The sequence below is a fragment of the Malaclemys terrapin genome, chromosome 20 (genome assembly GCF_027887155.1).
Source record: "Malaclemys terrapin pileata isolate rMalTer1 chromosome 20, rMalTer1.hap1, whole genome shotgun sequence".
Classification (NCBI taxonomy): domain Eukaryota; kingdom Metazoa; phylum Chordata; order Testudines; family Emydidae; genus Malaclemys; species Malaclemys terrapin.
The window spans coordinates 10,775,791-10,802,363 of NC_071524.1; the positions used below are offsets into that span (position 1 = coordinate 10,775,791).

At 50.7% G+C, this 26,573-nt stretch overlaps 1 protein-coding gene across 8 annotated transcripts in view; it reads right to left on the reverse strand.

Annotated features, from left to right (window-relative positions):
- The window catches only part of LOC128826657 (deleted in malignant brain tumors 1 protein-like), a 222,448-nt gene that overhangs the window by 9,539 nt on the left and 186,336 nt on the right, over positions 1 to 26,573 (reverse strand). For 7 of the 8 annotated variants that reach the window (XM_054010065.1, XM_054010066.1, XM_054010069.1 and 4 more), the window contains 8 exons: positions 25,100 to 25,429; positions 21,452 to 21,775; positions 18,849 to 19,178; positions 15,410 to 15,739; positions 11,173 to 11,502; positions 8,278 to 8,607; positions 3,947 to 4,276; positions 2,248 to 2,577 (listed from right to left, as the gene is read on the reverse strand). In XM_054010065.1, coding sequence (XP_053866040.1) covers positions 2,248 to 2,577; positions 3,947 to 4,276; positions 8,278 to 8,607; positions 11,173 to 11,502; positions 15,410 to 15,739; positions 18,849 to 19,178; positions 21,452 to 21,775; positions 25,100 to 25,429 — 2,634 coding nt within the window. Of the gene's footprint in view, positions 1 to 2,247; positions 2,578 to 3,946; positions 4,277 to 8,277; positions 8,608 to 10,175; positions 10,490 to 11,172; positions 11,503 to 15,409; positions 15,740 to 18,848; positions 19,179 to 21,451; positions 21,776 to 25,099; positions 25,430 to 26,573 lie in introns of those variants that run through there. The other variant, XM_054010071.1, reaches the window with a different exon arrangement.

Below are 26,573 nucleotides of genomic sequence, written 5' to 3' on the forward strand. Positions count from 1 at the left end.
CCCCAGTCTCCCCCCCCAGCCAGAGGCAGATTTAGGTTTCCTGGGGCCCTGGGCCAGAGCAAGTGGGGGCCCCTCCCTACCCCTTCCACCTGCAACCCCGCCCAGGGCCCCATCCTGTTCTGCCTCTTCCACGAAAGGCCTGCCCTTGTTCCACCGAGAGTCCTGACCCATTCCATCCCCGAACTGCATGCCCACAATCCATTTGCTCCTTTCTGTGCCCCCCCACTGCAGCCCCAAGGCCAGAGAAGCTCTGTCCCCCCTGCCACAATCCCAGGGCTGCAGTGGGGAGTGAGCACTCTTCCAGTCCCGGGGCCACAGCGGTTGCCAACTTTCTACTCGCACGAAACCAAACACCCTTGCCCCGCCCCCTGCTCTGCTCCTCCTCTGAGGCCCTGCCCATGCCCCACCCCTTACCCGGGTGCCCTGCCCCTGCTCACTTCATTCCCTCCCCTGCCCAGTCGCTCGCTCTCCCCACCCTCACTCACTCATTCATTTTTACCGGGCTGGCTCAGGGGACTGGGGTGCTGGGGAGGGGGTATGGGCTCTTGCTGGGGGTGCAGACTCTGATGTGTGGCCAGGCATGAGGGATTTAGGGTACAGGTGGAGGCTCTGGGCTGGGGCAGGGGGTTGGGGTGTGGGAAGGGGTGCGGGCTCCAGCTGGGGGTGTGGGCTCTGGGGTGGGGCTGCAGAGGATGGGAGAGAGCTCTGCGCGGGGGCAGGGGATTGGGGGATGGGGGATGGGGGATGTGAGGGCTCTGGCTGGGGGTGCAGGTTCTGGGGTGAGGCTGGGGATGAGGGGGTTGGGGTGCAGGAGGGTGCTCTAGGCTGGGATCGAGGGGTTCGGAGGGCAGGAGGGGGATCAGGGCTGGGGCTGGGGCGAGGGGTTGGGGCTCAGAGGGGGGCAGGGTGCAGGCTCTGGGTGGCACTTTCCTCAAGCTGCTCCTGGAAGCAGCAGCATGTCCCCCTTCCAGCTCCTACACAGAGGTGTAGCCAGAAGGCTCTGCATGCTGCCTGGCCCACAGGCACCACTCTCACACCTGCCGTTGCCTGTGGTTCCTGGACAATGGGAGCTGCGGAGGTGGTGCTTGGTGCAGGGGTAGTGTATGGAGCCCCCTGGCTGCCCTACATGTAGGAGCTGGAGAGGGGGCATGCCAGCTGCTTCCTGGGAGCCGCAAAGAGCCTGCCAGCCCAGCTGTATGGCGATGCCAACCGGACAGTCAATGGCCCGGTCAGCAGTGCTGACCGTAGCCACCAGGATCCCTTTTGGACCAGATGTTCCAGTAAAAAACTGAACACCTGGTCATCCAAGCTGGGGCTTCCCCCGTCCCGCCCGCTTGACCGGTGCTTCTGCCAGGGATTGAATTCACCTGGAGCTTCTGCTAGGGCTCTGGGCTTCTGTTGCCCCACAGAGGATTTCTGCTGGGGGTGGGGCCCCCATTTTTCCAGGCCCCCAATTGGCTGGGGCCCCTGGGCATGGACCCCAGAAGGCCCATTGTATAATCCGCCACTGCCCATGGCTGACTCCCTCCCCTGCCCTATAGTCCCTATGGGGCCAATTCTGACCCCCACTCCGCAGCCCACCCTGCGGCCACCTCCCTGCCCAATCCCACAGCCCCATGCAGAGCTGAGTCCATTCCCTTCAGCACCTTGGTCGCTGACCCCGTCCCCCTGCCACAGACCCCGAGGAGGAGCACGGCATGTGGAGCTGTGCAGGGCCCTGGGCTGGTGGTGGCTCACGGGTCCCAGCTCAGACTCCAGCCTGAACACAGGTCATGCATGTGGGGCTGGAGGAGGCTCTGACTACTGCTCCCAGGGACCATTCCTAGCCCAAGGATTGGGGGGGGGGGTTAGAGAGGGGGTTGGGGGCATCAGCTCCCAGAGGCCCCTCCCAGGCTGCTCCAACAAGCACTGCCCCCCAGACTCCTCCCCCAGGCCCCACAGGCTCTCTATCCCCCAGATCTGTGCTCTGGGTCTGCCTGCAGGGGTAGCAGCCTCCAGCACCGGAGCCAGGGCTGGCAGGAGAGGGAGCCCCGTGGCAGAGGAGGCTGCTCAGAGACCCAGGAGTGGTGCCCCAGGCTGAGCAGGGCTGTGGGAACCACTGGGACAGCCAGTAACCTCAGTGTGGTAGGCAGAAGCCCTGGCGCTGCCCAGCTGGAGACCGGCCTCCCCCTGGCATGGCCAGGGTGTCATTCCCCCCCACCCCGTGTCTGCAGGAACATGGGCATGGCTACGGCGCTGGGCACTCACCAGCCTGCCCAGCACACACCACGCTGGCCTCGGAGCCACGGCCACACAGCCTGGGACCCAGCCGGCTCAGCTGGCACTCGCTGATGAAAGACTCCTGGCCAGAGCAGCTCAAGCCCTCCAGCCAGACATCGCCGGCCCCGTGGCCGAACTGAGCAACCCCCGGGGCTGACAGTGCTGTGCCACAGCCCAGCTGCTTGCACACCACCCCCGCCTCCGGCAGGCCCCAGCCGGCGTCACACACGGCACCCCAGGTGTCATTAATCAGCACCTCCACTCGCCCGGAGCAGGGGCTTGGGCCACTCCTCAGCCGCAGCCTCAGCTGGCCCCGATCTGAAACACAAAGCACAGGGCATGAGAGGCTGTTCCCAGCCGCCAGGCGCCCGGATACACAGCACCGCACGTGGGGGAATGGGGGGTTCTGCACAGAGCAAAGAGGAGCCATTTCTATATCACCCCACCCGTGTGTGTGCACACACACTCACAAACACACACACACACTGCACCCCCCTAAACACAATGCCACACAAACAGACACACACACACACACACACAATCCCATGCACAACCCCCATATGTCCCTGTGCACACTCACACATTGCCTCAAACACACACACTGCCACATGCACACACACTGCCGCACATGTATGCAAATATTCGTAGACTGACATGTGCACACCCCTTCACGCACACACCTGCACAAACGCTGCCTGTCATAAATATAAAGGAAAGAGTAGCATAAAATTCCTCCTGAGTAGCTATACTGAATCACTTTACCTGTAAGGGGTTAAGAAGCTCAAATAAGAAGCTCTGGTCAGGTTGGCACCTGACCAGAAGGACCAATAAGGAAAGAAGATACTTTCAAATGGGGTGTGTGTGTTTGTGCTCTCTTTGTTTGTTCCCTCTCCAGATGGACAGAGAGACCAAGCAGGTACAACATCTCCTGAAAACCTACCTGAAATGAACCATCTAACATTACAAAAATTGTAAGTAAGGCAAGGAAATGTGTTAGGTTATTTGTTGTTTTAGCTTGTGAATTTTCCCTATGCTAAGAGGTAGTTTTATTTCTGTTTTTGTAACTGCGAAGCTGAGTCCAGTGGGGAGTCCTCTGTGTTTTAAATCCTTTTATTACCCTGTAAAGTTACCTTCCATCCTGATTTTGCAGGTGTGATTCTTTTACATTTTCTTTATAATAAAGTTCTTCTTTTAAGAACCTGATTGATTTTAGTGTCCTAAAGATAAGGGGTCTGGTCTGTACTTACATTAAAGGCAATTGATTGGTATATTATTCTCAAGCCTCCCCAGGAAAGGGGATGAAGGGACTTGGGGGGATATTTTGGGGGAATAGGGATTCCAAGTGACCCATCCCTGAATTTTTGATTAAATCACTTGGTGGTGGCAGCAATACCATCCAAGGACAAGGAAAGGAATTTGTGGCTTGGGGAATTTTTTAACCAAAGCTGGTAAAATATAAGTTTAGGGCGTCTTTCATGCGGGTCCTCACATCTGTAGCCCAGAGTTCAGAGTGGGGAGGGAACACTGACACTGCCACAAACAGGTACAGAGAGAATCACACACAAAACCTGAAACGCACACACATACACACACCACCACACCTAGGCTGACTTCCAGGGGTTAGCACCCTCTGCAGATCCCCCACCCCACTTCCAGCAGCAGATTCTCCTACCACCCTGGGTGTTACCTGAGCACACAACACTGGCATCTTCTCCGGGATTACAGCCATGCTCTCCCCAAGGCTTAGCCTTGCATTCGGTGAGGACAGCTTCTGCCCCTGTGCACTGAACCTCATCCAGCCACACACGGTCAGATCCTTGTCCAAAGTGAGCCCCACGTGGTGCTGATAACGCCATCCCACAGCCCAGCTGCCTGCATACGACTTCAGCATCAGACAAGCCCCAGCTGTCATCACACACGGTTCCCCACTGCTGGTTGTGAAGCACCTCAACTCTCCCAGCACAGCGACTCGGGCCGTTCACCAGTCGGAGCGGAGCCACTTCTAAGATGCCTGATCCTGCAAACACCCAAGGGAATAAACACTCAGGGAGGTTCCTGTGCATCTGATCTCTAGTGACACAGGGAACGTAGCACCTTGAGACATAGGACTGGCTGGAGAGGCAGACTCTGGAAATTGAGAGCAAGGAAACTGCCAGCTGTTGCTTGTTTCTACTGTGTTCAGAGAAACAGGACTTTGTAAATAACCCAGATTGCACCAAAGAATGTAAACAATTTCCTCCTCTTCCCAGAAACATCCGTCACGGCACCACTATGGCTAATGCAACCATCAGGCAACATTCCTCATTTAGGAAGAGCAGAGTGGGCACACGGCAGTGGGGGGTGGCGCCCTGACTTGCTTTACAGTTAGTGAGCACTCAACAGTGTTGGACACGGAAAGTGTAGGGAACACTGTTCCCATTGAGACATGCAATAGGGCAGGGTTGCCGACTGACTAATCGCACAAGACCGAACTGCCGTGAAACAATTCCGAAAGGAGATGTTTTAGAAAAACGTCCAATCTTGATTCCAAAATTGCCAACAAGGGAGAATCCACCACGCCGCTTGGAAAATTGTTCCAATGCTTAATTACTCTCACTGTTACAAATGTATGCCTTATTTAGAGTCTGAATTTGTACAGCTTCAACTTCCAGCCAGTGGATCATACTGTACCCTTCTCAGCTGGACAGTTCGTTTCCAATATAGGTACTTATAGACTGTGATCAAGTCACTTGTGACGGGGTGAGGGAACCCCGTCCAGTGTGGGGTGAGTGCATCCCATCCTCCGAGCCCCCCTCTGCCTCAGGGTGGTGAGGCCAAATGGCTAGAGTTGATATAATTGCCTTTGCCTTCAGGACTGTACAACCTAGTGGTCAGAGTCAATTCAGCTGCCCTTGGGTAGAGAACCTAATGGTAAGGTTGATATGGCTGCCCTCTCCCTCAGGGCTGTGTGCCCCAATGGCCACAGTCAGCAGAGTTGCTCCTATCTACAAGGGGGTAAGGGTTTGCAGCCAGAGCCAATGGGCCACTACCTGAGGGGAAAGGGTGGCTGGAATAGGGGGACTTGGGCCCACCATGCTCCACTGGGTCCCAGCCCAGGGCCCTAACAGTAGTGAGGCTCCAACCAAAACACGCCAACTTCCCATAGGAATATACCTAGTCCCCCCTGGGCCACTTCTTCCCAGGCTTCCCAGTGACTTGATGTTCAGCAGCAAGACCAGGCCAGGCCCCCTGCACCTGTACAGGTCAGAGATACACTGGAGTCTTAGGGCAGGTCGACACTATAAACTTGCATCAATGCAGCTGCACCATCGCAGCTGTGCTGCTGTAGCGCTTCTGGTGAAGACGCTCTAAGCCAGGGGGTTCCGAACTTTTTTCATTTGACCTTGAAATATTTCGAATGGAGGTGGGGAGCTATGTCCATGGAGACGCTGTCCTGCCAACATAGCCCTTTCTACATGGGGAGTTGAGGTCGGTGTAACTACGTCCCTCAGGGGTATGGATTTTTCACAGCCCCGAGCAACGTAGTTATACTGAAGTAATTGTGTAGCATAACCCTGGCCTTATCTCAGTGGCCTGAGGACAGCATTCCAGCAGATGGAGGAAAAGATGAGCTGGACGGGAGCGTGCCAGACACGAGATGCCAGGAGAGAGGAGAATGGAATGCCAGTACAGGAAGGACAGAAGATGCAGCAGCGGCTACACAACTGGAAAAAGCATCCTGGAAAAGAATCCCAAACTTACTCCTTTTTGGAGGGGACTTTACATGGTCATTAAAAGCTGAACAACTTATCCTTGCTGATACCAAAAGCAAGAGCATGCAGCTTACCTCAGCAACTGCTATCTTCTACAGACAGCCTGTCCACAACAGATAGGCCTCACCGAGAAGGCATGAACCCTGAACACACTGATAATCTAGATCCAACTACGACTGATGTCGCCATGAATGAATATAGGACTCGAGCAGGCAGAGTGACAAGGAAACCTGTGTGGATGGCAGAGTACCTGGGTTCCTAGGAGTTATTGTTTTAAATTTTCATTTAACAGGCAGAGGGGAGGGGAAAACTCTAGTGATCAGTGCAGACAGCACCAATACCAACCGATGGGGCTGATGCTGAAGCTTTATCTTAGTCTTGAGTTACAGAGAATGATGCAGAGAAGGAGCAAAGAAGCGAGGACACAGCCAGAGAATCGCTGATCATGTGTTCTTCTGAAACACGCAAAGAGCTTTGGGGTCAGGGTGAGCTGAAAGAGACTTTGAACTGTGAGCAACGAAACTCTCTCCTTTTGTTTGATTTCTGCTGTGTTCAGCGAGACGGGACTTTGTACATGCTTTGTAAATAACCAGGACTGCGTTGCAGAAACCCAGCAATGTTAATAACTGTCTCCCGCCTCTTACTTGATATTCCCCCACTTATACATCGCAGGATCACATTCGCCCACTTAGCTACAGAATCTTCAATCTCTCCTTCTATCAGAAACAACCCATTTGGTCCTGAAAATTAGCTAACTGCTCAGATCAAAAAGGAGTAACTATAGTAAAAAGTAGTATTTGTAATGTATCAGGAACATACAGAAATCCTAGGAATGGCCTAGATCCTATGCATGGCAGGGACGGTAAAATTGTCAATAAGCATGCAGAAAAGGCAGACATGGGAGATCAACATTTCTGTTTTGCCTTTGGGAAGAAGCAGGATTACAGGTTCGGTTGATAAATATAACAGTATTTATGTACTATACGTGAGCATGATCTGAATGAGGCAAAGGACACTTGCCCAACATACTCTGGGTGGGTATTTGCTCATGGTCATATGCTTTCGAATGGTGGTTGTGGTGTGTTCCCAAATTAACACAGGTTCCTTTTCCCTTCTGTTTAACATCCTCCTGATACACTAGAGGAATTAACAGAGTGTTATCATCACCATATGGTGAGACTATATGATTTATTTTTCCCAAATACAATACTGAAATATTTATTGAAAACTTCTGCTCTTTCTGCATTGTTATTGATATTTCTACCATTTCCGTCTAAGCCTGGACTGATATCATTGTCAGTATACTTTTGGATCTTAATATAATTTAAAAACTCTTTCTTGTTGCCATTAACTTTGCTGGCCATAGATTTCTTATTGTGTCCTTTTGCTTCCCTTATCAATTTTCTACAAATTAGAACAATCAAGCAGAGATGAAGAGCACTCACCACAGCACACATACCCCTCTCTGCAGTAGAGGCTCATAGCACAGTGGTGAGGCACTGGGGTCAGCACTAACTCAGACAGGAAAGCATGTTCTATTCTGCTCCCCAACAGGCTCTCTGCAGCATCAACAGTGCAATGGAGGGTGAGAGTTACCTAAGCACACAACACCGGCATCTTCTGCATAATTGTAGTTATGGTCTCCCCATTTGAAGCCCTGCATTTGAAGACGGCAGTTTCTGCCCCTGTGCAGTTAACATCATTCAGCCAGGGACGGTCAGATCCTTGTCCAAACCTAACCCCATGTGGCTCTGATAATGAAGTCCCACAGCCTAGCACACAACTCCAGCATCATTTAAGTCCCAGTTGCCATCACACCCAGTTCCCCACTGCTGGTTATGAAACACCTCAACTCTCCCAGTCCAGCGATTTGGCCATTCACTTGCTGGAGCAAAGACACTTCTGAGATGCCTGAGCCTTCAAACACCCAAGGAAATAAACACTCAGGGAGGTTCCTGTACCTGTGATTGCTAGAGACACTGGGGAATGTAGTGCCTTCCACTTAGGGGTCTGAATCGGCTCCGCACACAGTGACTGCCTGTCCCGGGCTGAATCTCCACCACTGACATCCAACTCTCATGATGGTTCCTGAGCTGTTCCCTGCAGCACAGGCCCTTAGCACCACACTGGACTATTGGGATCTGCACTGACTGTGAGGGTAGACCCCCAATGGGTTTCCTGCAGTACAGGCCCTTAGCACCGGGCTGTGCTGAAAGCTTCCCAACCCGAACCCTACAGCACCTACAGTAACATCATGGAGGGTTACCTGAGCACACAACACCGGCATCTTCTCTGTGGTGACAGTTATTTTCTCCCCAAGGCCGAGACCTGCATTCGGTGAGGGCAGCTTCTGTCCCTGTGCAGTTGACATTATCCAACCAGATACGGTCAGATCCTGGCCCAAAGTAGGCCCCAGCGGGGGCTAATAACGCCGTCCCACAGCCCAGCTGCCTGCACACCACTCCAGCATCAGTTATGTCCCAGTTGTCATCACACACGGTTCCCCACTTCTTGTTACAAAACACCTCGACTCTCCCAGCGCAGCGACTCGGTCCGTTCACCAGTCGGAGCGGAGCCACTTCTGAGATGCCAGCATCTGCAAACACCCAAGGGAAGAAACGCTCAGGGAGGTTCCTGTGCATCTGATCTCTTGTGTTGTTGTGGAATGTAGCGCCTCCTGCGAACGGATCTGACCGATCTCTGCACACAGCCACTGCTTTTCAAGGGCTCCCCACCACTGACCAGGCTAATCACTTGGGCAATGTTGAAGTTTCTCCACCCCCCTACCAGCCAGCTGTCACCTAGCTAGGCTGTCACCTAATTAGGCAGACTGGACGGCAGTCTGACCTACTGCTCCCACCAAAGCACTTTAAAAGATCACCCCCCGCACTGCTGGCAGGAACCTCCTGGGGAGCAGATTTACACCCTCACTCCTGGCGCTGGTATTCGCTCCAGTGTGATACTGTGCAGTGCCGTGGGGCAGACACTGGCATAAACATCTTGGTGATTGGGAGCTGAACACAGTCACCCGTGTCATTAGTGGTTGCCTTAGCCTGACATCAGCATCGAATTTACATGTGTTGGATCCATCGCTCCTTGAAAACGTCACCCAGAGTCCATCCCCCTTAGAACTGCCTGGAGCGCAGGGACGCCTGGCAGGAATCTGCTGCGCACCAGGCTGACAATAGTTCCGACCAGGGCAGAGGCAATGCACACTCCCTACAAGCAGATCGGCCCCCTCCTGAAGCAAACACCTGCCCCTGCAGTTCCTCCTAACTTGTCACGACTGACTTGGCAACATCGTTTTATGGCAGCCATTGCTGCACTCGTGTCTAGTGCTGCCAGCCCAGAACCTGTCTCAGATGAATGATGACAGAGCTGGGCTGACAGCTGTGTCCTCACAGAGGGGCAGCAACTCTGGGATAGAGAGACTGGCATGCTGATGGATTTTCAGAAGCCCTAATTTGTATGTGCCCATTTACAATCTGGGACGCAGATCCTGGACTAGGCTTAATGGACCCCTGACTGGACTGGCCAGAGGGACTGCTGCAATGCAGAAATGTGTCTTAGCCTGATCTTCTCAGTGTGCCTGTGGGAAAGCAATACAGACAGTCACACGTGGTGGAGGGGAGCCCCGTTAGAAAACTGGACCTTGAGGATGCACAGTCAAATGGCTGAACAAGCTAGAGGTGAGCAAGGTTGGAATGAGCTCTCCCCTGACAGCTAGTGATGAGCTGGGGAGGGGAAAACGCTTCAGGACCAGACTGTATTAACTTGAACAAACCCACTCTGCCTAGGTATCCAGCAAACAGAGCTGTGTTGGCTGATGCTGGGTTACAATTCACTGTAGTACTTCAATGCAGGGGTAGTGAAATGTTGTTGTCCTGATTGTCTGAGTAAAGGGCAGCAGAACTGTGCTTAGCCTGTCCTGACTGAGGTGATCACCTACAACTGAACTGAACTCACTAACCAGGGGGCTCAGACACCAGACCCCTATCAAGAGTTAGAGGGGTTGGAGATAGGTGTTCCTGCTGAGGGGTGTGCGTACTGTGTAAGAGGTCTAGGCATCGTTTAATCTGCCCCTCACCACTCTTCAAAGATAGAGCTAATTAAGACTCCATTAGGAGCCTTTTTGGTTTAAGTTATCACTAGATCTGAAATTACCCGCCCAGCCTGCTTCAGCACTGAGGTTTCCTCACTAAGATCTGACAGTCATGGAGAGCTGGGTGGAGCCTCAGGAGAGCAACCTGCAGAGGTCACAGCAGAGAGCCAGTAGCCCACACGTTGCCCTAAGGGGGGAAGATGTTTGTATGGGACACAGTTGACGAGAGGTGTAAAATGTAGAATACGACATTCCAGAAGTGTTGAAGTGAAGCTTGTCATCTGCGCCATGGCAATCCCTTCGGCTGAGCCAATCAGCACATAGAATTTACAAAGACAAAGGACGCTCAGCACAAATCTCCGAAGAGAGACCTCCTCTGCAAAGAGACAATGGTTTGTACTTACAAAGAAAGAGGAGAGGGGACAAGACCTCCCTCTCACCCAGGAGGTGGCTGACAGCGTTTGTCTCAGGAACAGGAGATCACAGCCAAGCCTGGAGTAAAACCCTGGAAGGACTCTGGGGTGAGCATTGCTCTACCAGGCAGAAAAGTATCTCATTCAACGAGTCTAGGCTCTAGTCTACGTGTTATGATTTTATTGGCCATGGAACCATTTCTTTCCAACCCTTCTCCTTGCTACCCCTCGAATCGCTACACTCTGTGAAATCACTTGTCCTTGGTGTGACTGTACTGGGGTATTAGGCCAGCACAACTACAAATGGAGAGCACCCCCCCACTGATACCCCCCTACCTCCAGCACAGGTCCCCTAGCACCCCGCTAGGGCACTGGGGCCAGCACTGACATCAAGAGGAGAGCGTGAGCATCCACTACTGAGCCCCCACACCACTCCCTGCAGCACAGGCCCATAGAACCAAACAGGGGAATTAGGCTCAGCACAGACTGAGAGGAGAGCGCTCGTTACTGGAACCGTCATATTGCTCCCTGAAACACTGGCCCCAAGCACCATGCTGGGGTCAGCACTGGCTGTGAGGGGACAATGCCCCATAATGAGCTTCCCACCCTGCTTTCTGTAACATGCAGGGTGGCAGACGGAGGTTACCTGAGCACACAACACCAGCATCTTCTCCGTGGTTACAGTTATTGTCTCCCCAAGGATGAGCCCTGCATTCGGTGAAGACAGCTTCTGTCCCTGTGCAGTGAACATCATCCAGCCAGATACGGTCTGATCCTCGCCCAAATCGAGCCCCTCCTGGGGCTGATAACGCCGTCCCACAGCCCAGCTCCCAGCAAACGACTCCAGCATCAGTTATGTCCCAGCTGTCATCACACACGGTTCCCCACAGCTCGTTGTGAAGCACCTCGACTCTCCCAGCACAGCGACTCGGGCCATTCACCAGTCGGAGCTGAACCACTTCTGAAATTCCTAAATCTGCAAAGCCCCAGGGGAATAAACACTCAGGGAGGTTCTTGTGCATCTGATCACTAGTGTCACTGGTGAACTTAGGGCCTCCCACTGACGGGTCTGAACAGCCTCTGCAACAGCCTGTTAGGGGTTCACTCCCTGTCACTTTATATTATTACAGTTCAAGTTGCTTTATCCGGCATGCTGGGAGAATGGGGGGCGCCGGTAAATGAAACATGCAGGTTAACTAAGAGGGAGGAAGTTTGGAGCAGGAGAGGGTTGGGGCAGGCAGTTGGGGCGCGGTTTCAGGTGTGGGGTGCTGGATCCGTGGGACACTCACCCCAGGTGTCTCCCCATAAGAGGCAACTTTTTCTGTCTGCTCCTATGGGGAGGCACGGCAGGGGGCTTGGCGCGTTCTCTTCACCGATAGGCACTGCCTGCACAGCTCCCATTGGCCATGGTTCCCAGCCAAAGGGAGCTGTGCAGCTGGCACTGGGTGGAGGCAGCACGCAGAGCCACCTGACGTGCCTCCACTTAGGAGTAGCCAGAGCCCAGGACAGGCCGTCACTTGCGGGGAGCCATCCAAGGTGAGCAGCCCCTGGATCCAACCCCCCGCACCCCCTTTCATGTACTAAGCTCCTCCCACACTCAAAGTCCCTCCCAGAGCACTTGCTCCACACTCCCTCCTGTGCCCCAACCCTCTGCCGGCCCTGCACCAACTGGACTATAAACCGGCATTTCAATGAAGATCAGAAATGCCGATTTATAGAGCTTTCCTGTTGGTGAAGTGTCAGATAAAACAGTTTCTACCGTATTTTGGATTACAAATATTTGCACTGTAAAAATGGTAAAAGAAATAGCATTTTTCAGTTCACCTCATACAAGTACTGTGGTGCAATCTCTTTATTGTGAAAGTGCAATTTACAAATTAGATTATTTTTTGTTACATAACTGCACTCAGGAAAAAAAAAAACTTAGAGCCTACACATTCTCTCAGTCTTACTTCTTGTTCAGCTAATCGCTCAGAAGTTTGTTTACATTTAAGGGAGATAATGCTGCCTGCTGCTTATTTGCCATGTCACCCAAAAGTGAGAAGATGCATTCACGTGGCACTGTTGCAGGTGGCATTGCAAGGTATTTACGTGCCACATATGCTAAACATTCATATCCTCCTTCATGCTTCGGCCACCACTCCAGACGACATGCTTCCATGCTGATGATCCTCATTAAAAAAGTAATGTGTTTTACTCTGTATAAGTTTTATACAGAGTAAAATGGATTTGTTTGGTGTTTGGATCCCATTGGGAGCTGCGTGTCTGAGTGCTAGAGACAGGGGCACTTATCACTTAAGAATGCAGCTTTGGGGGCATGGGTCATACCATGGGCCTGCGTTGCAGCAGATTACCATATCTGTCTCAACAAGACAGGGCTCTGGAGGCCCAAACTGGGCTCAGAGGTAGTCTCAACACATCAGGTGACAGTCCCAAGAGGGTTTCTGTAACCAAACCCATCACACTGGTATTCGCTCCAGTGGGATACTGGGCAGTATTGGGGGGTAGACTCTGTCATAACCATCTTGGTGACTGGGAGCTGATCACAGTCACCTGTGTCATTAGAGGTTGCCTTAGCCTGACATCATAGAATCATAGAATATCAGGGTTGGAAGGGACCTCAGGAGGTCATCTAGTCCAACCCCCTGCTCAAAGCAGGACCAATTCCCAACTAAATCATCCCAGCCAAGGCTTTGTCAAGCCTGACCTTAAAAACCTCTAAGGAAGGAGATTCCACCACCTCCCTAGGTAACCCATTTCAGTGCTTCACCACCGTCCTAGTGAAATAGTTTTTCCTAATATCCAACCTAAACCTCCCCAACTGCAACTTGAGACCATTACTCCTTGTTCTGTCATCAGGTAAAACTGAGAACAGTCTAGATCCATCCTCTTTGGAACCCCCTTTCAGGTAGTTGAAAGCAGCTATCAAATCCCCCCTCAGTCTTCTCTTCTGCAGACTAAAATTGACATCAGCATCGAATTACATGTGCTGGCTCCATAGCTCCCTGAAAACCTCACCCAGAGTCCATCCCCCTTAGAACTGCCTGGAGTGCAGGGACGGCTGGCAGGAACCTGCTGTGCACCAGGCAGACAAGGGTTCTGACCAGTGCAGAGGCAATGCACACTTCCTACAAGCAGATCGGCCCCCTCCTGAAGCAAACACTGGACTGGCCAGAGGGACTGCTGCAATGCAGAGATTTGGCTTAGCCCCATCTCTCAGTGTGCCTGTGGGGCAGCAATACAGGCAGTCACACATGGTGGAGGAGATCCCCGTTGGAAGACTAGACCTTGAGGATGCACAGTCAGATGGCTGAACAAGCTAGATGGAAGCAAGGTCTGTATGAGCTCTCCCCTGACAACTAGTGATGAGCTGGGGATGGGGAAAGGTTTCAGGACCAGACTGTGTTTACAAGAACACACTCACTCTGCCTAGGTATCCAGCAGACAGAGCTGTGTGTTGGCTGGTGCTGGGTTATAATTCACTGTAGTACTTGAATGCGGGGGGTAGTGAAATGTTGTTGTCCTGATTGTCTGAGTAAAGGGCAGCGGAACTGTGCTTAGCCTGTCCTGACTGAGGTGGTCACCCACAACTGAACTGAACTCACTAATCAGGGGACTCAGACACCAGACCCCTATCAAGAGTGAGAGGGGGTGGAGATGGGTGTTCCTGCTGAGGGGTGTGGGTGCTGCGTAAGGGGTCTAGACATGGTTTAATCTGCCCCTCACCACTCTTCAAAAATAGTTAATTAAAGCTCCATTAGGAGTCCTCTTGGATTAAGTGATCACTAGAGCTGAAATCACCTGCTGTGAGACAGTGTTTCTGCCCAGCCTGCTTCAGCACTGAGGGTTCCCCACAAAGAGCTGACAGTCACTGAGAGCTGCGTGGCGCCTCAAGAGAGTGACCTGCAGAGGTCACAGTAGAGAGGCCCGGGACATGTAGCCGGGGTAGGACAGGGCAGCTGAGAAACAGGACAGGGAAATATGTAGGCTGTGTAGGACTGGAAGTGAGGAAGAATTTCGTCTCCTGTGTCCAGCCTTTGGAAGCTGCAGTTACCCAGGTCCCCATTGTGCCTCAGAGGAGTCCAGCACAGGGATGCCTAGAGTTATACAGGGATCCCCTGGGTGAGATATATGCACAATAGGTCATCAGAGGTGGCATGTGAGGTCGCTACCAAGAGCCAGCAGCCCACTCATTGCCCTAATGGGGGTAAGATGTTTTGATGGGACATAGTTGAAGAGAGATGTAAAATGTAAAATATGAGGCTCCAGAAGTGTTGAAGTGAAGCTTGTCACCTGCGCCACGGCAATCCCTTCAGCTGAGCCAATCAGCACATAGAACAAAGCACAGCCATGGAGACAGGCTATAGTCACTGTTTTGGCCCAGTGGGGGCCTGAGAATGGGAGGTGGAGCTGGTCAGCCGGGGGCCCTGTTCCTTTGGGAGCAGCAGATCTGTGACTGGTGTGAATGTCCAGTGGGACAGAGGCTGGGCGCTGCTGGGGGCTGGAGTTTGCCAATTGTAAACTGGAGAGAGATCACCACACAAGACCTAGAGGGCACGGCTTGTGTGGCCTGAGGCTGAGGGAGTCAGGAAGCTTCCCCCCAGCAGGTACAAACAATGCTTCCTCATGCCAGGGGCCCTTGGCACCACATTGAGCCCGTGCCCCATTCCCTACAGCACAGGCCCATAGAACCACACAAGGGGATTAGGGTCAGCACAGACCTTGAGAGGAGAGCGCCCCTTACTTAAACCGCCATATTGCTCCCTGAAGCTCAGGTCCCAAAGCACCATGGTGGGGTCAGCACTGGATGTGAGGGGACAACGCCCAATAATGAGCTTCCCACCCTTCTCCCTGCAACATGCACAGTGGTGGAAGAAGTTTACCTGAGCACACAACACCGGCATCTTCTCCATGGTCACAATTATTGTCTCCCCAAGGCCGAGCCCTGCAATCGGAGAGGGTAGCTTCTGTCCCTGTGCAGTTAACATCATCCAGCCAGATACGCTCTGACCCTTGCCCAAATCGAGCCCCTCTTGGGGCTGTTAATGCTGGCCCACAGCCCAGCTGCCGGCACACGACTTCAGCATTAGTTATGTCCCAGATGTCATCACACACAGTTCCCCACTGCTGGTTGTGAAGCACCTCGACCCTCCCAGCGCAGCGACTCCTGCTGTTCACCAGTCGGATCTGAGCCACTTCTGAAATGCCAGAATCTGCAAAGCCCAAAGGGAATAAACACTCAGGGAGGTTCCTGTGCATCTGATGACTAGTGATGCTGGGAGATGTAGTCCCTCCCAATGACGGGTCTGAATAACCTCTGCAACTGCCCATTAGGGGTTCACTCCCCACTAGGGCTGTCAATTAATCACAGTTAACTCGGTCTCAGAGCAGCTGATCAATCTGGAGTCCGGTGGCACCTTAAAGACTAACAGATTTATTTGTTTATGCCCATAAATTTGTTATGCCCAAATAAATCTGTTAGTCTTTAAGGTGTCACCGGACTCCTTGTTGTTTTTGTGGATACAGACTAACACAGCTACCCCCTGATACTTGATCAATCTGGGTGCGGGGTCACATGCCCCCCATCCCCACCTCCGAGCTGCTGCTTAGTTTATATCTAGCATGTTCATTCGGCCCTCCCACTATCGGCAGTTATGGATTGTCTCTGGTGATGGACCTGTGTTTCTCCAGCAGTGAGGAGGTAAGTGAGATTCAACACCAGAAACAGATAGGCTAGAGGAGGTTCGAGGAAAATGTCATTCTCAGAAAGTGCAGAATACCTGAAACATTTTATTTCAAACTAGGGCTGTCGATTAATCGCAATTAACTCATGCGATCAACACAAAAAATCAATCACAATTAAAAAAAGTAATTGCAATTTTAATCACGCTGTTAAACAATAAAATTCCAATTAAAATGTATTAAATACATTGGATGTTTTTCTAAGTTTTCAAGCATATTGATTTCAATTACAACACAGAATACAAAGTGTACTGTGCTCACTGGTTATTATTATTTTGGATTACAAATATTTGCACTGTAAACATGATAAACAAAAGAAATCGTATTTTTCAATTCACCTCATAAAAGTACTGTAGTGCAATCTCTTTCTCGTGTAAGTGCAAAATACAAATGTAGATTTTTTTTGTTGCATAACTGTAAAACTTAGAGCCTACATGTCCACTCACTCCTTCTTTTTGTTCAGCCAATCGCTCAGACAAACAAGGTTTTTTACATATATGGGAGATAATGCTGACTGCTTCTTATTTACAATGTCACCCGAAAATTAGAACAGGTGTTCGCATGGCACTTTTGTAGCTGGCATTGGAAGTCATTTACATGCTGGATATGCTAATCATTCATACGCTCCTTCATACTTCGGCGACTATTCAAGATGACATGCATCCATGGTGATGACGCTCGTTAAATAAATAATGTGTTAATTTAATTTGTGACTGAAATCCTTGAGGAAGAATTGTGTATCTCCTGCTATGTATTTTACCTGAATTCCGCAATATATTTCATATTATACCAATCTCGCATAATGACAATACAGATGTAACAAAACACAAAGAAGAACAGGAGTACTTGTGGCACCTTAGAGACTAACAAATTTATTAGAGCATAAGCTTTCGTGGACTACAGTCCACGAAAGCTTATGCTCTAATAAATTTGTTAGTCTCTAAGGTGCCACAAGTACTCCTGTTCTTCTTTTTGCGGATACAGACTAACACGGCTGTTACTCTAAAACACAAAGAAGGTCCCAATAGGAGATTTCTAAAGCTAAATACAGCACTTGACCCAAGGTTTAAGAATCTAAAGTTCCTTCCAAAATCTGAGAGGCACGAAGTGTGGAGCATACTTTCAGAAGTCTTCAGAGAGCAAAAAGAAGAACAGGAGTACTTGTGGCACCTTAGAGACTAACAAATTTATGCGGAAACTACAGAACCTGAACAACCAAAAAAGAAAATGAACTTTCTCCTGGTGGCATCAGATAATGAAAGTGAACATGTGTCTGTCTGCACTGTTTTGGATCGTTATCGAGCAGAACCCATCATGAGCATGGACACATCCTCTGGAATGATGGCCGAAGCATGGGACATATGACTCTTTAGAGCATCTGACGCATAAATATTTTGCAACCCCAGCTACTACAGTGCCATGTGAACACCTGTTCTCACTGTCAGATAACATCGTATACAAGAAGCAGGCAGTAATATCTCATGGAAATGTGAACAAACTTCTCTGTCTGAGTGATTGGCTTAACAAGCAGTAGGACTGAGTGGACTTCTAGAATCTAAAGCTTTACATTGTTTTATTTTTGATTGCAGTTATTTTTTGTACATAATTCTACATTTGTAAGTTCAACTTTCAGGATAAAGAGCTGGCATGACAGTACTTGTATGAGGTGAATTCAAAATACTATTTCTTTTGTTTCTATTTCACTGTGCAAATATTTGTATTAAATATATATATATAAAGTGAGCACTGTACGCTTTGTATTGTGTATTGTAATTGAATTCAATATATTTTAAAATGGAGAAAACATCCCCCCAAAATTAAAATAAATGGTATTCTATTATTGTGCAAAGGCGCGATTAATTGCATGATTAATTACGATACATTTTTTTGTCACTTAACAGCCCTACTCCCCACCAGTGCCATGCAGCCACTTCTGGGGTGGAAGAGGGCAGCTGAGAGATCAGGCACAGAAACTCATGGGCTATGTAGCAGAGGGAGTGAGGAAGAACCCAGCCTCCAGTCACAGCAGTGGGGGATATTACAGGTTCAGAGGTAATTAGCTAAGATGGAAATTACCCGGAGTGGCAGGGGTAGGAAAAACACATATAGGGACCCCTGAGCATCTGAACCCTACATTTGACCCCAAATCCCACGAATGGGGTCTACAGTTACCCAGCGCCCCATTGTGCTGTACAGCAGCAGAGGGATCAGAGCGATCAGCGACGGGGAGGGTCTCTCACTGAGGCACACGTATTGCTCCCTGCAGCACAGGCCCTAAGTGCTGTGCTGGGGCACTGGGCTCAGCACTGACTGAGGGAAGAGCACCCCCTGCTGAGCCCCCATCCTGCTCCCTGCAAAACAGGCCTGTAGATCTGTGTGAGGAAAATGGGGTCAGCGCTGATACCATGGGAAGAACGACACTTACTGTGAACCCCAACAGATTGCCTGCAGTATAGGCCCTTAGCACCATGCTGGGGCACTGGGGTCAGCGCTGACTCAGACAGGAGAGCTGGGTCTGTGCTGAAAGCTTCCCAGCCCGATCCCTGCACCACCCACAGTGATGTGATGGAGGAGGGTTACCTGAGCACTCGACACCGGCATCTTCTCCGTGGGTACAGTTATTTTCTCCCCAAGGCCGAGCCCTGCAATCTGAGAGGGCAACTTCTGTCCCTGTACAGTTGACATTATTCAACCAAATATGGTCAGATCCTTGCCCAAAATGAGCCCCTCGTGGGGCTGATAACGCCGTCCCACAGTCCAGCTGCCTGCACACGACTCCAGCATCCTGTAAGTCCCAGCTGTCATCACACACGGTTCCCCACTGCTGGTTGTGAAGCACCTCGAGTCTCCCAGCGCAGTGACTTGGACCATTCACCAGTCGGAGCTGAGCCACTTCCGAGATGCCAGCGTCTGCAAACACCCAAGGGAATAAACACTGAGGGAGGTTCGTGTGCATCTCATCTCTTGTGTCGCTGGGGAATGTAGCACCTCCTGCTGACAGGTCTCTGCACACAGCAACTGCCTGTCAAGGGCTCCCCACCACTGACCAGGCTAATCACTTGGGCAATGTTGAAGTTTGTCCACCCCACACAGCCAGCTGTCACCTAGTTATGCAGACTGGACGGCAGTCTGACCTACTGCTCCCACTAGAGCACTTAATGAAAAAGATCACCTGCTGCACTGCTGGCAGGAACCTCCTGGGGAGCAGATTTACACCCTCACTCCTGGCGCTGGTATTCGCTCCAGTGCGACACTGTGCAGTGCTGTGGGGCAGACACTGGCATAAGCATCTTGGTGATTGGGAGCTGAACACAGTCACCCATGTCATTAGCAGTTGCCTTAGCCTGACATCAGTATTGAATTTACATGTGTTGGCTCCATAGCTCCCTGAAAACCTCACCCAGAGTCCATCCCCCTTAGAACTGCCTGGAGCGCAGGGACGCCTGGCAGGAACCTGCTGCGCACCAGGCTGACAATGGTTCCGACCAGGGCAGAGGCAACGCACACTCCCTACAAGCAGATCGGTCCCCTCCTGAAGCAAACACCTGCCCCTGCGGTTCCTGCTGACTTGCCACGACTGACTTGGCAACATCGTTTTGTGGCAGCCATTGCTGCACTCGTGTCTAGTGCTGCCAGCCCAGGACCAGTCTCAGATGAATGATGACAGAGCTGGGCTGACACCTGGTACTCACACAGAGGCAGCAGCTCTGGGATGGAGAGACTGGCGTGCTGATGAATATCAGGTTTCAGAGTAGCAGCCGTGTTAGTCTGTATCCGCAAAAAGAAGAACAGGAGTTCTTGTGCATATATATATGCATCCGAAGAAGTGGGCTGTAGTCCACGAAAGCTTATGCTCTAATAAATTTGTTAGTCTCTAATGTGCCACAAGTACTCCTGTTCTTCTTTTTGATGAATATCAGAAGCCCTAACTTCTATCTGCCTATTTGCAACCTGTGACGCAGACCCTGGACTAGGCTTAATGGGCCCCTGACTGGACTGGCCAGAGGAATTGCTGCAATGCAGAGATTTGGCTTAGACCGATCTTCTCACTGTGCCTGTGGGACAGCAATACAGACAGTCATACGTGGTGGAGGAGAGCCATTTCCCAACGTACCCTGGGATAGGTGTTTTGCTCGTGGTTTTACCTGTTTCTGGCATTAGTCAATAGGGCCAGCACAACTACAAATGGAGAGAGCCCCTGAGGCGGGACAGTCACCTCGCTCCGGCCCTGAAAGAGTTAAAAGCCAGCCCTTGGGGAAGGCTGGGGCTGAGAGCCAATGAGTATAGGCTGATTGGGAAGGCAGCCACAGCTGGGGCCACACCCAATTAGGAAACAGCTGGCCCTATAAAAGGGCTCCCTCCAGCTTTGGAGAGAGAAGGACTGGTAGCTCAGGGAACAGAACAGAGCTGGGAAAAGGCAAGAGGAGCTGGGGAGCTCCAATCTGGCAAACCCCAGGCTGCGGGCCTGTTTAAAGACCAAAACAGGTGCTGGGGTTGCAGAGGCTGCAGCCCGGGATTACTCAGAGGCAGCAGGTCTAACCCCCTTGCCAATGATGAGTGGCCTTTTACAGACTGCGGTTTGCCCCAGTGACTGGGAGCTAGATGATGACTGGCAGTAGCCACTGAGGGAAGGTGGGTGTAAAGGGTGGGGGTTCCCCAGGAGGGGAGACCCAGTGTGTGGGGATACTGCAGTGGGTAGAGCCCCAGGGTACGGGGCACCGGGGTGCGAGAGAGACACAGGGGCCTGAGCAAGCGAGATATAGACCAACAGAGGGCGCTCTGGAGGCCGAAGAGCTAATTCCCAAGATGACCAGCAGGAGGCACTGCACCGGGGAGTCTAGCTTCCATAGAGCCCCTACTGCCACCCCCCTACCTGCAGCACAGGCCCCCTAGCACCGCACTAGAGCACTGGGGCCAGCACTGACTTACTGGGGAGAGCGTGAGCATCGCCTATTGAGCCCCCACACCGCTCCCTGCAGCACAGGCCCATAGAACCGCACAGGGGAATTAGGTTCAGCACAGACTGAGAGGAGAGCACTCCCTATTGGAATCGCCATATTGCTCCCTGAAGCACAGGCCCCAAGCACTATGCTGGGGTCAGCACTGGCTGTGATGGGACAATGCCCCGTAATGAGCTTCCCACCCTCCTCCCTGCAACATGCAGGGTCGTAGATGAAGGTTACCTGAGCACACAACACCGGCATCTTCTCCATGGTTACAGTTATTGACTCCCAAAAGCCGAGCCCTGCATTGGGAGAGGACAGGTTCTGTCCCTGCACAGTTGACATCATCCAGCCAGATAGGGTCAGTTCCTCGCCCAAATCGAGCTCCCCCAGGGGCTGATAACGCCGTCCCACAGCCCAGCTGCCTGCACACGACTCCAGCATCAGTTATGTTCCAGCCGTCATCACACACGGTTCCCCACTGCTGGTTGAGAAACACCTCGACTCTCCCAGCGCAGCGACTTGGGCCATTCACCAGTCGGACTGGAGCCACTTTCAAAATGCCTGAGTGAGCAAACACCCCAAGGGAATAAACACTCAGGGAGTTTCCTGTGCATCTGATCACTAGTGTCACTGGTGAACGTAGGGCCTCCCACTGACGGGATTGAACAGCCTCTGCAACAGCCTGTTATAACAGTTAACTCACGCGATTAACTCAAAAAATTAATTATGATTAAAAAAAATTAATCACTATTAATCGCAGTTTTAATCGCACTGTTAAACAATAGAATACCAATTGAAATATATTAAATATTTTGGATGTTTTTCTATGTTTTAAAATATATTGATTTCAATTACAACACAGAATACAATGTGTACAGTTCTCACTTTATATTATTACAGTTAAGGTTGTTTTATTAACATTAAATGCTGATTAACTAAGAGGGAGAGAGTTTGGGTGCGGGAGGGAGTGCCGGGCTGTGGGTTGGGACGCGAGACGGGTTGTATATCACGGGCTCTGGGAGGACATCTGGGTGCTGGAGAGAGCTTGGGGCATGCATTTGGGGCATGGGATGGAGTGCGGGGTGCCAGATCCAGGGGCCACTCACCTCAGGTGGCTCCCCGGAAGCAGCAACTTGTCCCAGCTGCTCCCAGGTGGAGGCGCAGCAGGGGGCTTGGTGCACTCTCTCCACCCGCAGGCACTGCCCCCGCAGCTCCCATTGGCCATGGTTCCCAGCCAATGGGAACTGTGCAGCTGGCACTGGGTGGGGGCAGCATGCAGAGCCACCTGACGCGCCACCGCTTAGGAGTAGCCGGAGCACGGGACAGGTCACCACTTCTGGTGAACCATCCGAGGTGAGTGGCCCCCGGATCCAACACCTTGCACCCCCTCCTGGGTACTAAGCCCCCTCCCACAGCCCTTGCTCTGCACCCTCTCCTGCGCCCCAACCTGCTGGCAACCCCGCACCAACCAAACTATAAACCAACATTTCAATGAAGATCAGAAATGCTGATTTATAGAGCATTCTAGTTGGTGAAGTGTTGGATAAAACAGCTTTTACCTTATTTTGGATTACAAATATTAGCACTTTAAAATGATAAAAGAAATAGTGTTTTTCAGTTCACCTCATACATGTACTGTAGTGCAATCTCCTTATTATGAAAGTGAAATATTACAAATGTAGATTATATTATTTTTGTTACATAACTGCACACTTACTTGTTGTTCAGCCAATCGCTCAGACAAACAAGTTTGTTTACATTTACAGGAGATAACGCTGCCTGCTTCTTATTTGCAACGCTACCCGAAAGTGAGAAGAGGCGTTCACCTGGCACTTTTGCAGGTGACATTGCAAGGTATTTACGTGCCCCATATGCTAACTATTCATATGCCCCTTTACCCTTCGGCCACCACTCCAGACGACATGCTTCCATGCTGATGAAGCATGTTGGTGAAGCACTGGAATGGGTTACCTAGGGAGGTGGTGGAATCTCCATCCTTAGAGGCTTTTAAGGCCTGACTTGACAAAGCCCTGGCTGGGATGATTTAGTTGGTGTTGGTCCTGCTTTGAGCAGGGGATTGGACTAGATGACCTCCTGAGGTCTCTTCCAACCCTCATCTCCTATGATTCTACCATGCTCATTAAAAAAGTAATGTATTAATTTAATTTGTAACTGAAATCCTTGTGGGGAAAATTGTGTATCTCCTGCTATGTATTTTACCTGCCTGCTGCCATTTCTTTCATGTTACAGTAGTCTCAGATGATGACCCAGCACATGTTGTTCGTTTTAAGAACACTTTCACTGCAGTTTTTACAAAATACAAAGAAGGTACCAATGAGAGATTTCTAAAGCTAGCTACAGCACTCGACCCAAGGTTTAAGAATCTGAAGTGCCTTCCAAAATCTGAGAGGGACAAGGTGTGGAGCATGCTTTCAGAAGTCTTAAAAGAGCAACATTCCAATGCGGAAACTACAGAACCTGAACCACCAAAAGGGAAAATCAACCTTCTGCTGGTGGCATCTGATTCAGATGATGAAAATGAATATTTGTCAGTCTGCACTGCTTTGGATTGTTATTGAGCAGAACCCATCATCGGCATGGGCACGTCCTCTGGAAAACTGGTCAAAGCATGAAGGGGCATATGAATTTTTTAGCGGATCTGGCACGTAAATATTTTGCAATGCCGGCTACAACAGTGCCATGTGAACACCTGTTCTCACTTTCAGGTAACATTGTAAGCAAGAAGCAAGCAGCATGATCTCCTGCAAATGTAAACAAACTTGTCTCTCTGAGCGTTTAGCTGAATGAGATATAGGACTGAGTGGACTTGTAGGATCTAAAATTTTACATTGTTTTATTTTTGATTGCGGTTATTATTTGTAAATAAGTCTACATTTGTAAGTTCAACTTTCAGGATAAAGAGTTGAAACTACAGTACTTGTATGAGGTGAATTCAAAATACTTTTTCTTTTGTTTCTATTTCACTGTGCAAATATTTGTACTAAAAATAAATATAAAGTGAGCACTGTACACTTTGTATTGTGTATTGTAATTGAAATCAAAGTAGAACATGTAGAAAACATCCAAAAAAAATTGAAATAAACGGTTTTCTGTTATTGTGTAATGGAGCAATTAACTGCATGATTAATCATGATTAATCTCACAATTAATCACAATTAATATTTTAATAACTTGACAGTCCTGCTCCCCACCACTACCATGCAACCACCTGTGGGGTGGAACAGGGTAGATGAGAGACAGGGCAAAGAAACTCATAAGCTGTGTGGGAGAGGAAGTGAGGAAGAACCCTGCTCCAGTCACAGCAGTGGGGGATGTTACAGGTTCAGAGGTAATTAGCTGAGATGTAAATCACCCAGAGTGAAGGGGATAGGAACCCCACACTTCATAAAGGGATCCCTGAGTGGCTGCAGGATTCATTCATCCCCAAATCCCAGATATGGGATTTACGGTTACCCAGCGTCCCATTGTGCTGTAGCGGAGCAGGGGAATCAGAACGATCAGCGACGGGGAGGGATTCTCACAGAGGAACACGTACTGCTCCCTGCAGCGCAGACCCTAAGTGGTGTGCTGGGGGCACTGGGACCAGCACTGACTTTGAGGGAATAATGCCCACTAATGAGCCCCCATCCTGCTCCCTGCAGCACAGGCATGAAGAACTGTGTGGGGAAAATTGGGTGAGCACTGACACCATGGGAAGAGTGACATTTACTGTGACCCTGAACTGTTTCCCTGAAGTACAGGCCCTTAGCACCATGCTGGGGCACTGGGGTCAGCGCTGACTCAGACAGGAGAGCTGGGTCTGTGCTGAAAGCTTCACAGCCCGAACCCTGCACCACCCACAGTGACGTGATGAATGAAGGTTACCTAAGCACACAACACCGGCATCTTCTCCGTGGGTACAGTTATTGTCTCCCCAAGGCCGAGCCCTGCAATCAGAGAGGGCAACTTCTGTCCCTGTGCAGTTGACATTATCCAGCCAAATATGGTCAGATCCTCGCCCAAATCGAGCCCCTCGTGGGGCTGATAATGCCATCCCACAGCGCAGCTGCCCACATACGACGCCAGCATCCTGTAAGTCCCAGTTGTCATCACACACGGTCCCCCACTTCTTGTTATGAAACACCTCGACTCTCCCATTGCAGCGACTCGATCCATTTGCCAGTCGGAGCTGAGCCACTTCTGAGATGCCAGCGTCTGCAAACACCCAAGGGAATAAACATTCAGGGAGGTTCCTGTGCATCTGATCTCTCCTGTCGCTGGGGAATGTAGCACCTCCTGTTGACCGGTCTGACTGGTCTCTAAACACAGCGACTGCCTGTCAATGGCTCATCACCATTGACCAGGCTAACCACTTGGGCAATGCTGAAGTTTGTTCACTCCCCTCCCAGCCACCTGTCACCTAGTTAGTCAACACTCTTCAAAGCTAGAGCTAATTAAGGCTCTATTCGGAGTCTTTTTGGTTTCAGTGATCACTAGAGCTGAAATCACCTGCTGTGAGACAGTGTTTCTGCCCAGCCTGCTTCAGCACTGAGGTTTCCCCACTAAGAGCTGGTCTACACTACAGGGTTAGGTCCAATTTAGCTGCATTATGTCTATTTTATAATGAATGTGTCAACACAAGCAACCCCATTCTGTTGACCTAAAGGGCTCTTAAAATCGACTTCTGTACTCCTCTCCGGCAAGGGGAGCAGCGTTAAAATCGACCTTGCTGGGTTGAATTTGGGGTAGTACAGATGCAAATCAACGTTATTGGCCTCCGGGAGCTATCCCAGAGTGCTCCAATGTGACCGCTCTGGACAGTACTTTCAACTCCGATGCACTAGCCAGGTACACAGGAAATGCCTGGGAACTTTTGAATTTCATTTGCTGTTTGGTCAGCATGGCGAGCTCAGCAGCACAGGTGACCATGCAGTCCCCCCAGAATCGCAAACGAGCTCCAGCATGGAGCGAATGAGAGACACTGGTTCTGATTCCTGTACAGGGAGAAGAAATGCTAATATATATGCCAAAATCGCACAGGGCATGATGGACAGAGGCTACAATAGGGACACACAGCAGTGCCGTGTGAAAGTTAAGGAGCTCAGGCAAGCCTACCAAAAGACAGAGGCAAATGGTCACTCTGGGTCAGAACGCCATACATGCTGCTTCTATGATCAGCTGCATGGCATTATAGTGGGGGACCCTACCACTACCCCACCATTGTCCATGGACCCCTGAAAGGGGGGAGTCTCATGTAATACAGAGGAGGATTTTGTGGATGAGGAAGAGGAGGAGGAGGAGAATGTGCAGCAGGCAAGCTGTAAATCTGTTCTCCCCAGTAGCCAGGATCTTTTCATCA